The sequence below is a fragment of the Peromyscus eremicus genome, chromosome 5, assembly GCF_949786415.1.
Source record: "Peromyscus eremicus chromosome 5, PerEre_H2_v1, whole genome shotgun sequence".
Taxonomy (NCBI): domain Eukaryota; kingdom Metazoa; phylum Chordata; class Mammalia; order Rodentia; family Cricetidae; genus Peromyscus; species Peromyscus eremicus.
The window spans coordinates 10,977,906-10,992,162 of NC_081420.1; the positions used below are offsets into that span (position 1 = coordinate 10,977,906).

Below are 14,257 nucleotides of genomic sequence, written 5' to 3' on the forward strand. Positions count from 1 at the left end.
AATAACATTTTAATACAAATAAAATATCACCATAGTTGGGTGTCAAAAAAAAACATGTCTCTCCCTGTACAGACCTTCTTGCTCTCAAATCTCCACTGATGGAGACACCTGTAACTCGTGTAGACCCCTGAGAGGATCTGTATTTTGAGGCACTCCTGCTCTAGAAGTTGTTCTGAGGACTAAACCTAAATCTGACCTTGAATGAATGATTGATTCTTGAGAACCATGTGAATTCTGGAGAGATCTATAGTTTTAAATGCATACACAATTCTTATTGCTTGTACATTAGTGTCCAAGAACATTAAAATCTCATCTGAAAAGATGATTTGTGTTCGTAAAGTTCATAAGGAACTCCATAGAGGAAATTTAGCTATTGAGAAAGAACAGCAGTGACCATCAGTGTGCTCTTCCCGGAGAAGACTGTTCTGCCAACTCTCAGCATTCCTTGGCTGCCTGTAATTCTTTGTTTAGTGTGGATGGCTCGTAATAGTTCTCCTGTCCACTTGGCATGTCCATTGTTGTCCTTGTTCAGCTCATTTTCAGGCAGTCTAGGTAGTGAGACTACATGGGTGTAGCTTCTGACATTTCTAGGAAACACAGTCTCATGGCGAACTCCCTCATCCTGTGGCTCTTATAATCTTTCCACCCACTCTTTCGCAATGTTCCCTGAACCTTAGGTGTGGGAGTTGTTTTGTACGTGTATCCATTGGAACTGGACTCCACACTATGTACTCTGATTGGTTGTGGTTTTCTGTGAGGATCTTCACACCAAATGGTCAGTCCTAAAAGAATACATGCAAGCAACATTATACAAACTGAGCAGGCTATACTTAGAGATCTATCTGTATGTACATGTAGATGGATGCATGCAGCAAAAACTTATGAAAAATGGGTCATGATTTGGGAGGGCCAGGAGTATTACAGTATGGGAGTATTTCAGTATTACAATCTCAAAAAGAAAAGAAGAACACTTAGGTTCACAGTTTCTTCTTCAACCCTAAATTTACTGCTTACTCAGTGGCAAACTCCTCTTTAGTGCTTCGTGTGTGTGTGTGTGGTGTGTGTGTGTGTGTGTGTGTGTGTGTGTGTGCGCGCGCATGTATATGGATATACATGTGTACATTGAGGCCAGGCATTAATGATGGATGGCCTCTTCAGTCACTCTAGACCGTGTTTTTTTTTTTTTTTTTAAAGATTTGTTTATTTATTATGTATACAGAAGAGGGCACCAGATCTCATTACAGATGGTTGTCAGCCACCATGTGGGTGCTGGGAATTGAACTCAGGACCTCTGGAAGAGCAGTCGGTGCTCTTAACCTCTGAGCCATCTCTCCAGCCCTAGACTGTGTGTTTTGAGATAGGATGTCTCGCTGAACGTGGAACTTGCTGACTTGTTTTGATTGGCTGGTCAGCATCCCCAGTATCTGCCAGTCTCTGCCATCCTAGCTCTTGGGTTTCAGGTGTGTTCTGTCATTCTTCGAGTTTTCTGTGGTTTCTGGGTGACTGCGTTTAGGTGCTCAGGCTTGTGTGAGAAGCACTCTACTGCCCAAGTTAGCACCCTGCCGCTCTAGCATTTTCCTGAGATGGGCAGACACAGCACAGGGCCTTTCAAACAGGATTGATAATATTTCCAAATTCACAGCTGCTTTCTCTCTCCCCTCTCATTTTCTAATGGGAAGGTTTTTCTTCTCCCCTCACCCCACTTCCTCCCAAATTCATGTTTAGTCGGTAGAGCATGAGACTCTTAATCAAAAGGTCGTGGGTTCATGCCCTACGTTGGGCACCAAATGTAATATGATCTTAAATAGTCTTATTAATTAAAAAAAAACAAACCTCAGAGCCAGGTATTGAGGTGAATTCTAAAAGATCAGAGAAGGCAGAACAAGCCACAGCTAATCTCACCTCACCAACTTCACAGCTGATCCTGTTTCCTCAAACTGGAAGCTTCTGAGTCCTCCTCCAAATGGAACTCAGCGGAATTGCTGATAAAAGCCTCTAGTTCCTGGTCCTCACGCCTTATATACCTTTCTGCTTCCTGCCATCACTTCATGGATTAAAGGCATGTGTCTTTCCCAAGAAAGACATGAGATCTCACGTGCTGGGATTAAAGGTGTATGTCATCATGCCTGGCTGTTTCCATTGTGGCCTTGAACTCACAGAGATCCAGATGGATCACTGCTACCAAGTGATAAGATTAAAGGTGTGTGTGTGCCCCCATTTCTGGCCTCTATGTCTATCTAGTGGCTGTTCTGTTCTTTGACCCCAGATAAGTTTGTTAGGGTGCACAACATATTGGGGGACACAGTATCACCAGACCACTCTTCTGCACATGGCACGTTTCTGAGAACTGAGAACTGAGAACAATGAGTTTGCTGCTTAGCACCAGCTAAGATCTAGGGACTGAAACATATTCTCCATCTTCCCCAGAAGACTATGATGCCTTCTGTAGGAGACTTGGTCCACATGTCTTTTGGTAGTTCATTGGATTCCTATGGCTGATTACGTTTAGAGTAAATGTTCAGCTCTCATGAGTTCAGATCTTGTCCACAATGGAATAAAAAACATAAAAAAGTGTTGCTGACATCAACTGAGTAGATCACAACTAAAATGAGGCAATTAAGACACTGCCTGTCCTGAGAGGTGACAATACTTTTTATGTCTAAAGTTTGTGACTGTATACCATGTTGTATGAGAGGTTTTTTTCCTAAGAGACACATACATACATGCCTACTTGCCCCAGAAAGGAAAACAGCCATAGACCAAAGTAATGGTTGCTCCAAAGCCCAGCTTGGGGAACCAATGAGTTGTTATTGGGGTTACTAACAGAAGGAGGGCGAGGGGTCACTTTGGGGACAGGAATGACTTATGGGCAGCTGCATCACTGAAAAGCCCACCCCAACATGGTGACCCTTCACATAAACTGCCTGGAACTCTTACACATCTTGGAAGCAGCTTGGCTGGTCCAAGTATTTCCTCTCCAGGGCTCAGCTGCTGGAAGTTTCCTCCCCCAGCAGTCCTTTACTGATCCTCAAGAGGCTGAGGAGAGGCTTTTCCAGACATGAGAGGTCTGTTAACTTCCTGAGTTTTCAGCCCCCTCCTGGAAGGAATGTGACAATTTTGAGAAAACCACTATACAATAACTGCGGATCAGAGGCTAGAGTTATGGAAAAGCCCATAGGAAACATAAGTTTGTAGGTATGAACATTAAATCTGTAAGTCTGAATAGAGGCCATGGAATTCCAGGAAGAAAATAAATTCCTGTGCTCTAACCAGGCAGAGAACCCTGTTTGGTGACCATATTGACTGTGTTGGGCTTTTAGGTCAGGGTCCCTCTGGTAATGCCAGCCTCTTGGGTAATGTCTGTGGGAACTCTGAGATGTCTGTCTGGAGGGCTTCTGTGTGGGGGTCTCTGGAGTAGTGTCATGTCTCTGGGAGATCTCTGCACTGTCTCTGAAGACAGAGACACACCTGGGTGACCATGAGTAAGGCTGGGACACTGGCAGATCTCTCTCTCTCTCTCTCTCTCTCTCTCTCTCTCTCTCTCTCTCTCCCCTCTCCCCTCTCCCCTCTCCCCTCTCCCCTCTCCCCTCTCCCCTCTCCCCTCTCCCCTCTCCCCTCTCCCCTCTCCCCTCTCCCCTCTCTCCTCCTCTCCCCTCTCTCCTCTCTCCTCTCTCCTCTCCCCTCTCCCCTCTCCTCCCCTCTCCCCTCTCCCCTCTCCTCTCTCCTCTTCTCTCCCCTCTCCTCCGCTCTCCCCTCTCCTCCCCTCTCCTCCCCTCTCCCCTCTCCCCTTTCCCCTCCTCTGCCCTCTCCCCTCTCCCCTCCTCTCCCCTCTCCCCTCTCCCCTCCTCTCCCCTCCTCTCCCCTCCTCTCCCCTCCTCTCCCCTCTCCCCTCCTCTCCCCTCTGCCCTCTACCCTCCTGTCCCCTCTCCCTTCCCCCCTCCTCTCCCCTCCTCTCCCCTCCTCTTCCCTCCTCTCCCCTCTCCCCTCCTCTTCCCTCCTCTCCCCTCTCCCCTCCTCTCCCCTCTCCCCTTCTCTTCCCTCTCCCCTCTCCCTTCTCCCCTCCTCTCCCCTCCTCTCCCCTCCTCTCCCCTCCCCCCTCCCCTCCTCTCCCCTCTCCCCTCCTCTCCCCTCTCGCCTCTCCCCCTCTCCCGCTCTCCCCCTCTCCCACTCTTCTCTCTCCTCTCTCTCTCTCTCTGACATTCTCCTTGCCAGAACTCTGTGGAGTCAGAGGTGTGTTTCTGCATCTTCTGGGTGGACAATTCTGGGAAGCTTGTAAAATCTGAGGAGTTTTCTGTGGTCTAAGAATATGATGAAGGAATCCAACTGCTGCTCAGGCCACAGCTGCCAAGCAGTGCTTTCCCTCACACAGGTAGTGAGAAGCACCCTATGGACACTGAACATCCAGCTAACAGAGTTCATGTGCCAGGGTTACTCACCCGAGAAGTGAGTTTACAGCATAGGTTGAGGTATTGATGGACACATGTCCTGCTCCTTGCCCCTTTCCCTGCCTCCTGTCTGGGAATCAGAGAGCCTGGCTGAGAGCTTGTATTGTGAAACCTCCCTCATACTCAAAGGCATAAGAACAACCTCCTATGTGTGCCTATGAACCTTCTCTTTAGTGCCCTTCCCCAACGCCATTATGCTGTCTCTGGTGTGGACCCTTAATTCTCCTCAGGCTATTGTCTACCTGCCAGCCCATGGCATGAATCACTCCTAATAAACTCCATACCCCAAACAATCCATTTCACTGTCCCTCTTGAGTTCACATCTGAGACCCTTCATGTGGTGCTGAAGAGGTCCTGTTGACAATCTCCCTACGATTTCACCTGGTGACTGTGTATGACTTTGTAATAGGTCTGTCCCTGGTGTCTCTCTGTGAGACCTCTATATGTTCTGTGTGGAACTCCAAGAGATGATAGGAGGTCTCTGGGAGGTTGCCTGGTCTCATGTGTCATGAGAGGTCCAAGGGGGTGAGGGGGTCCTGTATGGCAATCTTTCTGAGAGTGCTGTGTGAGGTCTGAGAGGCTGTTGATATCGCTGTGAAAGAGTGCTGTGTGACACCTATACCTTAGGGCTGTGGGAAGTTTCTGAGGTTTCCCTTAGTGTCTCTATTAAAAGACTCTTTGAAAACTCTGTGAAGACTCGAAACTTTGTCACTTTTGCATGTTGTAAGATGTATCGACTGTCAGAAGTCTCTTTGGGGGTCTTTGTTAGGGCTTCAGTGTGGAACTTGTGGGAGTATTTCTGTGTTTTTGAGAGTGTGGGGGTGATGTCTCTGTGAGGGTCTTTGTAGAGGTCTGTGTGTGGGTTTTTGTGTGCATGCCTGTGGAGGGCAGGGTAGACTTCTGAAGATCTCTATGTAGATGCCAGTGACAATCTCCCTGGAAGGTGTAGCTGGGGTTATCTCCAGTCCCACCCGGGCCCCAAACCACTCAAACCCAAATAAACACACAGATGCTTATATTATCATAAACTGTATGGCCATGGCAGGCTTCTTGATATCTTGTTCTTATATCTTAAATTAAACCATAATTTTTATTTATGTTTAGCCATGTGGCTTGGTACCTTTTCCCAGTTCTGCCTTCACATCTTACTTCTCATGGCAGTGCCTGGCAGCGTCTTCTGACTCGGCCCTCCTCTTCCCAGAATTCTCTTCTCTCTTTGTCCCTCCCTCTACTTCCTGCCTGGCTACTGGCCAGTTAGCACTTTATTAACCAATCAGAGCAACACATTCACAGTATACAGATATCCACAGCAGGAAGGGCTTACTGTGTCTCTGTGGCTTTCTCCCAGGGCCTTTACAGATATCATTAGTCACTACTGTCTGACTGTGTGGTTGTCTGCAAATGTCTGTGGACATCTGTGTGCAAGTGTGGGAGGGTCTGTGAAGATCTCAGGAACTCTTGAATATCAAAGTCAATTTCTGACAGGGACTTAAAAGATGTGTATGGTTTCTGTGTTGGGGAAGTCTGTGAAAGTGTCTTGTTGAATCTCTGGAAAGATTTTGGGGGATCTCTTTCTGTGGATTTCTGCCAAGGACTCTGTAGCAACTTACTTCTGTTGGGTTCTGTGTGGAACTCTCTATAGAGACGTTTGGGGATCTCTGTTTTGTTTCCTGAAGGTCTCTAGGAGTGCTTTCTGGAATTCTGGGATGTTTCTCAGTGTGGATGTGTATCTGGGACTCTGTGGAGATCTCTTTGGGGGTCTGTCAGTGAGAATGACTGTAGAGGTCTCTGAGGTTCTCCAGGTCTAGGGTATGTCCATTATAGTTGACAGGGCTGACAGTGGCATAAGCATTCCTGCTGCCACCTGGTCTGTTGTACCACTGTCTCCAGCACTTGTACCCTGAGGACTCCTGGGACCCACTCCTGAGTCTTTGCTGGACTCAAATGTGCCTCCTGGGTTCCTGAGAGGACCCAGAAGTGCCAGCCTCAGTGTCCTGGCTTTACTCTGGCTTCTGGGACTACTGTAGAGGCTGCAGTCATTGATGGGGGCCAACTGAGAAGAGCCTGTGGGTTCCATATCCACTCCTAAAGAGCTGCTGAGTATCACATGTAGTCTCGGGAAGTGTGCTGGAACAGGCCCCATGTCCATGTCCTCTACCTTGGTGGGACCTTCTGAAACAAGGTTTTCTACCAGCTGGAGCTGTTGACTGCCTTCTGTGAGGAACAGTGCAGGGTACCCTGGGAATTGGCTGCTCTTATATGCAGTTAGCCCACTTGTTTCAAAGAGAACAGAGACTGGGACAAGGAAACCTGGGGAGGAAGCCAAGTGAGGCCCAGGAAGGGACCCTTTTGGCCTGCCCAGAGATCCAAAGAGCACCTGCACTTTGGACAAGTCCCTTCCACTGTGTGAACCAACCTTGTGAGATGGCCTTTTCTGCTGCTCTCATGGGAAGGCAAGAGCTGGAGACCTAGAATGAGATGCTGTGTGGCCACAGTGTATCCCCTCAACCCTTTCAGGTGTCCTCCTTTCCCTTGGGAGTAGTGCCGGCAGTGTGTGTGTGCAAAGACCACCAGGCTGTGAGTGACACTCAGAATTCCTGATTTCTTGCCTTTCCAGCAGCTCGTCTCTGGAAGTAATGTAAGAACATGTAGCTTATTAATTGTGCTGTTAGGAAGCTAAGCTTCCACCCTTGCAGGATTTGTTTCAAGTCATTTTAAGCTAGAGAGCTCCTCCAGTTAGTGTTGGAGATCCTGGGGTGAGGCCAAGGTGAGTGGCTCAGACACTGATGTCAACGTCTGTACTGGGAGGGCTGGGGCTTCCCCTGCATGGAAACTTTTAGGGCATCTTCATATTACATGGCCTCCTGCCTTGGCTCTAACCTTTTTATTTCCTCCCTTCCTCCTGAGGGTCATCATGCCCACAGTCAGATGGGTACTGTCTGTTCAGTGACCAGAAGGAATGGCAAATGACCAGGAGTCATGAGACTGTCAGCCACCACTCTGCAGCTGCCACCTTCATGAAAAGTTGTCCATTTCATCCAGGCCACCGTTCTGGCATTGAAGGCAGCCATAGGACAGGGTGACACTGCTTTGTCATCCAGGCTGAGGTGGGAGGGCCTGGAGAACTCAGCTTGTTGGCAGCCACCATTGAGGTGAGCAGGGGGTCCCTAGGATCTCTAGGTCCTTTATTCCCTGGCAGGACATCCAGAGGTCATGATTGTCCTGCTTTGAACTCAAGGATGCCACACAACCGTCCTCATCATTGTGCCTACTTTGTGACTTGTGAAGACATTGAGCTGGCTCTCTGTTGCCACTGTACACAGCTACACAAAGGACAGTTTGGAACAAATCAGGAGAAAGACATGGTGAGCTGGTTCTTAAATTGGGGTCATACAGGTTTGACTTGCTTAACCCCCAATAAAGACTTTTTATTTGTTTGGGTCTTATAGGGTTGACTTAGCATCCCCCCCCAAAAAAAAACCTAAAGACTTTTGTTTCTATAATTATAGTACAATTAACACTAACTATAATGATGGACCTAAGAGTTGGTGAGACCTCAAATACCACTGTCCCCTGCTTGTGGAACCATTTCCCCTCCAGAAGCAATACTAAGGTGGAGCAGATGCAGACATTTCCCTGTGGCCTAGTACTGCAGACATACTCTGCAGATGAAATATACACAGAGGAAGTAATGCCGGGCTTGTAAAATGACATCATTAGCACTCGCAGACCATGTTCTTTTGGGCAAAAGTTTTTAATTTCTTTTATAGTCCACTTCTGCAGAGGCAGTGCCTAGGACAGTGGACAGCGGTCTGTGGGACACATAGTGCTTGTGCCCTGTGCTGATAGGGGCTGGCTTGGGACACAGATTCTGGTCACCTGAGCCTGGTTGTTACCATAGGGCATCCTTCTGTCAGTGGAAGGCTGGCTGTGTACCTTGGTATTGGCTTGGTGAACACAGCTAGTGTTTCCTTGTGCTATATTATTACTGTAGTAGTAATCCTATGGTAACATGCGTACCTACTCCCTGGATCTTGAGGTGGTTTCATGCAGTTTTTCTTTGAGCATACCTGTGGTGAACCCCCAATTTCTCCTCTCCACCAGAGGTCAAGAGATCCTGTGCTTCTGCGACCTGTGTGTGCATCAATACTTTGGTCACAACTGACCTTTGGTTTTGGGTCATGTCTGATAAGCCCTTGACATTTTGCAGGGAATTCTGCACTTTGCCTTTTTCGGTCAAAATCTACATCATAAAAGTTTTTGTCCTGTACCAAACTATTTCTCTGTAACTGGGGAAGAATTGCATTCTGTAGTGGGTAGCCATTTTAGCTTTGATCTGGAAGTTCCAACCCCCATTGAGACTTCAGCAACTGTCACGCCTACAAGGCGGGGCCAAGGGAGGCGCCTGGAGACCCGAGATCCTGATCGGCGAGCTCTCTCTGTTCCGGGACCCTGGATGGTGGAGGTGGGCCAAGCAGAGCTCCAGAGAACACCGCTGGACTGCGATACACCTTCCCCAGACCCTGTGACCTACCTATCCCTTAATTTGTAAGTTACGCCATTAAATAAATCTCCTTTTAACTACGTGGAGTGGCCTTAATAATTTCACCAATAGCATTCATTAGTATTTGAGCTATACTTGGACAGGCCTCATCCCTGGGAGCCGTATGTCCTTCTCGGGAATTCTATAGACCTCTTTTTGGTCAGTTGGACCAAAGATGTGGGTAGGACATTGTTCCTGGGGCTTGGAAATCTTGATAACATTCCCTTCTCATAAAAAGAAATGGTACCTGTCCTAAGAGGTTGACTTGCTTGTAGCAGACACAGTCTTGAAGCTGGACTGGGAGGCTCTGGCCCAGGATATCTGAAGCAAGCAGAACCTCAGGGCAGTCTTAAAAGAACATCCTAGTGGCATAGTCCTGCAGGAAAACACCAGTTGCCAAGCAGTGAGATGTGCTCAGGCCCAAGTCTTGTGCATCCTGGGAAATAGTACTAGAAAAAGATGGACTTTCATTGGTCTCCAGCGTTTCTAAATCCCTTGGATGCTGATTGTTGGTTTGAGAGCTGGTCACCTCCCTGGCTTCCATAGTCAGAACCCAGGCACAGGACTCTTTCTCTGCCTCTTCTAGTTCTCTGGTGCCCCTGCTACTTGGTAACTGGGATGCCACATTGATCTCCAGAACTGACACCTTTTGGTAGATTATCTCTTAAAGCCACACCCTCACTCTCTTGTGACTCATAGGCACCCTTTACTAGGCCTGGATTTGGCTCTGGGTTGCCTGTCCAAGATCTAAGAACCATATCACTGTGCTATTCTCTGCCCAAGAGACTTTGTAAGGTGGACAGAGAAGTCATTATGTCACCCCTGGACAGTTGTAGGGGACTCAGAGGGCCCAGAATTGTCACTAGGTGGAGTCTCTCAGGAATCCAAACTGGGAGGCAGAATGAGGGTTCTGTGTGGAAAGAGATTCCACAGTGGAAGTTGTTTTCCTCACTTTCTCTTCTGGGCCTTTCTGATAAGGTTCTCCCAGGACACTGGCCTTTTTAACGATGGATCTAGAGTCCCAGAAGGACAAAGAGGAATTGGAGGGATGTGGAAAACGGTAGCCTTTTTCATGTTAAAAACATGTATAGTTTTGAGGCCTCTGAGAGGCAGGCTCCCATCTGTGCCTCACCAGGCATCTTGTAAGGCATGTTTCCAGCACCTTCTGAGTGACAGGATCAGGGAAGGAAGGCCCATTAGAAGTGTTCTTGGGTGGTACAACCATTGAAAGTTGATTTTTTTTTTTACAAGTTTCCATATTTGTCTAACTTTTCAGGAGGAACCAAAACATGGTTCATACGTATTCCATGACAAATGCCCACCGGAACTTTACTGCCCTTAGCATGCTTCCACTTGCTGTTTGAGTGGTTTTTCAGGGTGCCTTCTAGCAGTTCCCTGTTGGTCCCACTAGGGAAACGAGTCACTTCTTGGGTGTCTCATTTGGCAACTTTCCTCCTCTGTCCAGAGACAGCCTCGAGAACTTTGCCTGGGTAAGCTTCTGGGCTCCTGTACAGACCTTTCAGAGCTCTTCCCAGACCGTTTGTCAGGTCCTTCCGCAGGTGGCATGTCCCTGGACCCTGTGATGAGACACTCTGTGCATGAAGGCTGCTTTCATCTCCCAGTGCTGAGGAACATGAGGTTCTGTGATCAACTTCTGCCTGACCCATCCCTGGGACTTTGTCCTGAGACTTTCTCAGATCCAGAGATAGATGGACCTTGTGGGGCCACTCAAGTTGTGTGAATCTCTTTTTGAAGTGTCATTACAGCTGCTGCTGGAGCCCGGGGTTAATGAAATTCCCCGAGAGGTGGACAACAGAACCATTTCCCTGGGAGGCCCAGCTTTTGGAATTGAGTTGATGAAATGCTTCCTGTGACTCTTAACTATGAGGGGTAAATCGCACTTACTCTCTTGGTGCTTCTTCAAAAGGTGGCGCTCTAGGTGTTGAACAGCAGGTGGGATCATAAATTGGACTCTTGAAGCTCTAGGACAAGAAGCCCCATAATCCCTAATTGGAGGTGAATGGTGTGGTAGCTTTGGGAGAGAGGATGGGTCACAGCTCTGGGTTTGGATTCCATCCGCTGGTAGATATTGGGACCAGGATAAATTTAGAATCAAAAGTGATGAAGCAAGGGCTTTGGAGAAAAGAGCTGTGGAGGTACTTTAGTCTGATCTTGTATTGAGATGCAAGCATTGAATGAGATGGAGGGGGACTCTGGTGGGGACCCTGCCATGTTGACAGTAGCCACAAGGGACTCACTGTGGAGAAAGGGGAGGCCCCAGAAAAGCTGGCTACTTTTCTCCTTCATATTGTTGTCCATGACCTTTTGGTAAAAGAACTGCTAATGACCTGTAAATTGCTCTGATTTGTAGATTGTGGTGGTGGCCTGCTGGCTGCTCCAGGACTGCAGCATATTGTCCATACATCCCAAGGCACGGTCACATCTTTCTTTGTCTTTCCCCTTAGAAACTTTCAGTTCAACACTATTACTAATATGAAGAATCCAACATTTTCTGGATATCAGGACTTATGAAAGTAGACTCTCAAGTCTTTATATGCCTGTGTGTGTGGCCTCTCCTGAATGAGGCCTCTTGGAGGCTGAAAGATGATCTTGCAAGGACTCATCATTTGATGAGTTTGGAGTAGCATTAGGTTTTAGCAAGAAGGGCTTGAGGTAGGCCTGCTTGAGTGGTCAAGGCCTAGGGTGGTAGAGGTAGGCTTCCTTGAATGGTCAAGCCCTGGGGTGGTTGGGATTGGAGAAGACAAACCTGGGAGAGGTGTGCTCTGTGAGGTCCCCAGTGTTTTCCAGTCACACCAAGGAGCCTTTGTGCTGGGATCTGGCATGGGTGGAGAACAAGCCACAGGATCAGGAGGATGACACAGATGGGAAGGTACCCGAGGTGATGAATAACATCTTCCAGGAGTCAGGGTCTCTGGTGGCTGACAGGCACTCACGGAAAACTGTGACTCAGTAGAAGCTGAGGAATTCAGCAAGACAGGTGACGAGATTTTAGAATCTTTGAGAGGAGCAGAGGAAACCGCTAGGGACAAACTGGTGGCCACAGACTTCGCTGTGGGCTGACTAGGTGGCAGGTGGGCTTTGGCAGCTTCTGGCTTAGACGCTTCACCCGAGGCATCTTGTCCTAAGAGCTGGCAAAAGTTGATGGTATCAACAAGCCTCTCTAGCATGCTGTGGAAGACAGGAGATATGATTATAGCCAGAAGGCTGGGCAAGCTGAGTAGGGAAGGACCCTCACTGCCCATCACAACCACTGTTCCACACTCTGCTTTTTACAAGACCTTGTTGTCTTAACCTCCAGGACTACTCATACGCCACCCATCCAGAGGGCCCCTATTCCCATAGTAACCTTGTACCCTGGTTGGGGCTGATCATATAACAGACAAGAGGAAGGAGGAGCCAGACAGACCTGGAGATGGCTCACCTGTGCAGAAGGGAAACCAGTACCTTGTCCCCCTTGGGTTTCTTCCTGCTGCCTCTGTAAGCTGGAGATGGAGACTGGGTTATGGTGGGTAAAGGAGGGACCCAGTATCTAACCAGAGATGGAGTGAAATGCCCCTTCAGTGGGAATGAAAAGTTAAACGGGACCTCAGGCATGTGTGAGCAAGGCCAGATGCCCAAATGCCTTGAGAGCAAGGCACATGTGGAACAGGACTATGCCACTGACCAGGCATTTGCACTTCTAAAGATCTCCAGGGGCTTCGAAATCTCCCTGTTAGGGGAGGGAAGGACCAGTGTTCTGAAAGGGGAAAATGTCTTAGAGAAGATTAACAACCAATTTGCCTCCAAATCCAGGCAGCATGGCACCACTTCCTCCCACACCGCCTCTCCCCAGGCAGCACCCAGTCCTGGCTGTCCATAGCTTCATTCTGAGCACAGAACCTCCTGGGAAGTGTCTTCAGTTACAGGTTCCTTCCCAGGAGCCACCTCCTCAGGGCTTCTGCAACACATTTGATGTTATCGCTTGGGGACCCGTGGATGAAGTCACCTCACCAGGGAAGGAAGTGGCCTACCTTTCATGGTTCTGATTTTCTTCCTGACCTTGCTGTACTCCCTCCTCACCACCTGACAGAGACAGACAAGTGTGTGTGTGTGTGTGTGTGTGTGTGTGTGTGTGTATGTGTGTGTGTGTGTGTGTGTGTGTTATCTCTTGGAAAACACAAATGGGGACTGTCTCTGTGAGATCCACCATGGATGTCACTGGTCAGTGTTCTGCTCAGGAACCAGAGGCTCGGCTCTGAACTTCCAGCAGTGGCCTCCTGAGGCCAGAGATGACTCATGTCCTGGAGCTCATGGTTCCCTTCATATCAGCCCCACTGAGTCTATAAGCCTGTGTGTTAGAGGGAGACATAGGATCCAGTGCTCAGAACCTTTCCTTTCCCAGAGTTCCCTAACCGTCCCAGAAACACCATCCCTGAGCACCGAGTCACAGGGCTTTCTTCTCTCGGGTATAAGGGATGTGAGAGCAGACATCTTGGAGTCAGTCCACTCTCCCCTCTGCCCTACCTGCCAGTTCTCAAGAGGATGGGGTCCTGCTCTCAGCTGAGATTCTCCTGTCAGCCACCTCCATATTTGATTTAGAAAGTGGAGCCTATAAAAGGAGAGAGAGGCAACTATTTTCTGTTGGTTTGGGGCTAAGGCATTCTTACCTTTTGGGTGGTGGTGTTTTCCGCTGGTGGAGGTGAGCGTGAGTTAAGGTGGAGGAGGAGTAATAGGTGGAAGAGCCCCAGCCCATACACAAAGGCAAGGATCATGTCCATTGCCCAAGTAGTGAAGCTGGAGGTCAGCCATGAATTGTGGTCAGCCATGCAGAATCAAGTTTTTTCCGGTAGACGGAAACTTCTCCATCTAAATCACTCTCTTTCTCTCAGGCTACTGAATGCTGAGAGTTCTCTCTTGGAGTTAGCAGCTGGGCCCAGGCCCATATCACAGGGCCCCTGTCTCCCTGTCACAAAGGGCTCCTGAGTGGGGGAGGGGAGGTTGGAAGAGGTGACAAGACAGTCACTGTCCATCCTCTAGCATCACAGGTTCCCCATCCTCCAGAGCCTTCTGTTTCTATAATCAATTCCACTTGCACACTATCGGAAATAGTGGCTTGTCCATGTTCTGTTCCTCCCCTACCCCCACAGAGAGGCTTGTCCATGTTCTGTTCCTCCCCTACCCCCACAGAGAGGCTTGTCCATGTTCTGTTCCTCCCCTACCCCCACAGAGAGGCTTGTCCATGTTCTGTTCCTCCCCTACCCCCACAGAG

The 14,257-nt window shown here is 48.6% G+C and overlaps 1 protein-coding gene and 1 long non-coding RNA gene across 2 annotated transcripts in view; both read right to left on the reverse strand.

The window, feature by feature from the left end:
* LOC131910949 (spermatogenesis-associated protein 31E1-like) overlaps positions 1 to 13,920 on the reverse strand; it is a 39,423-nt gene extending 25,503 nt beyond the window's left edge. The window contains exon 1 of the mRNA XM_059262930.1: positions 13,656 to 13,920. Within this exon, the coding sequence (XP_059118913.1) occupies positions 13,656 to 13,814 (159 nt within the window). The 5' untranslated portion in view covers positions 13,815 to 13,920. The remainder of the gene's footprint in view (positions 1 to 13,655) is intronic.
* Positions 8,181 to 11,064, reverse strand: LOC131910950 (uncharacterized). Its single transcript, XR_009379251.1, has 2 exons — positions 9,236 to 11,064; positions 8,181 to 8,577 (listed from the first exon to the last, which is right to left on the reverse strand). It is a non-coding gene; the product is annotated as an uncharacterized LOC131910950 (long non-coding RNA).
* Positions 13,921 to 14,257: the final 337 nt, after the last annotated feature.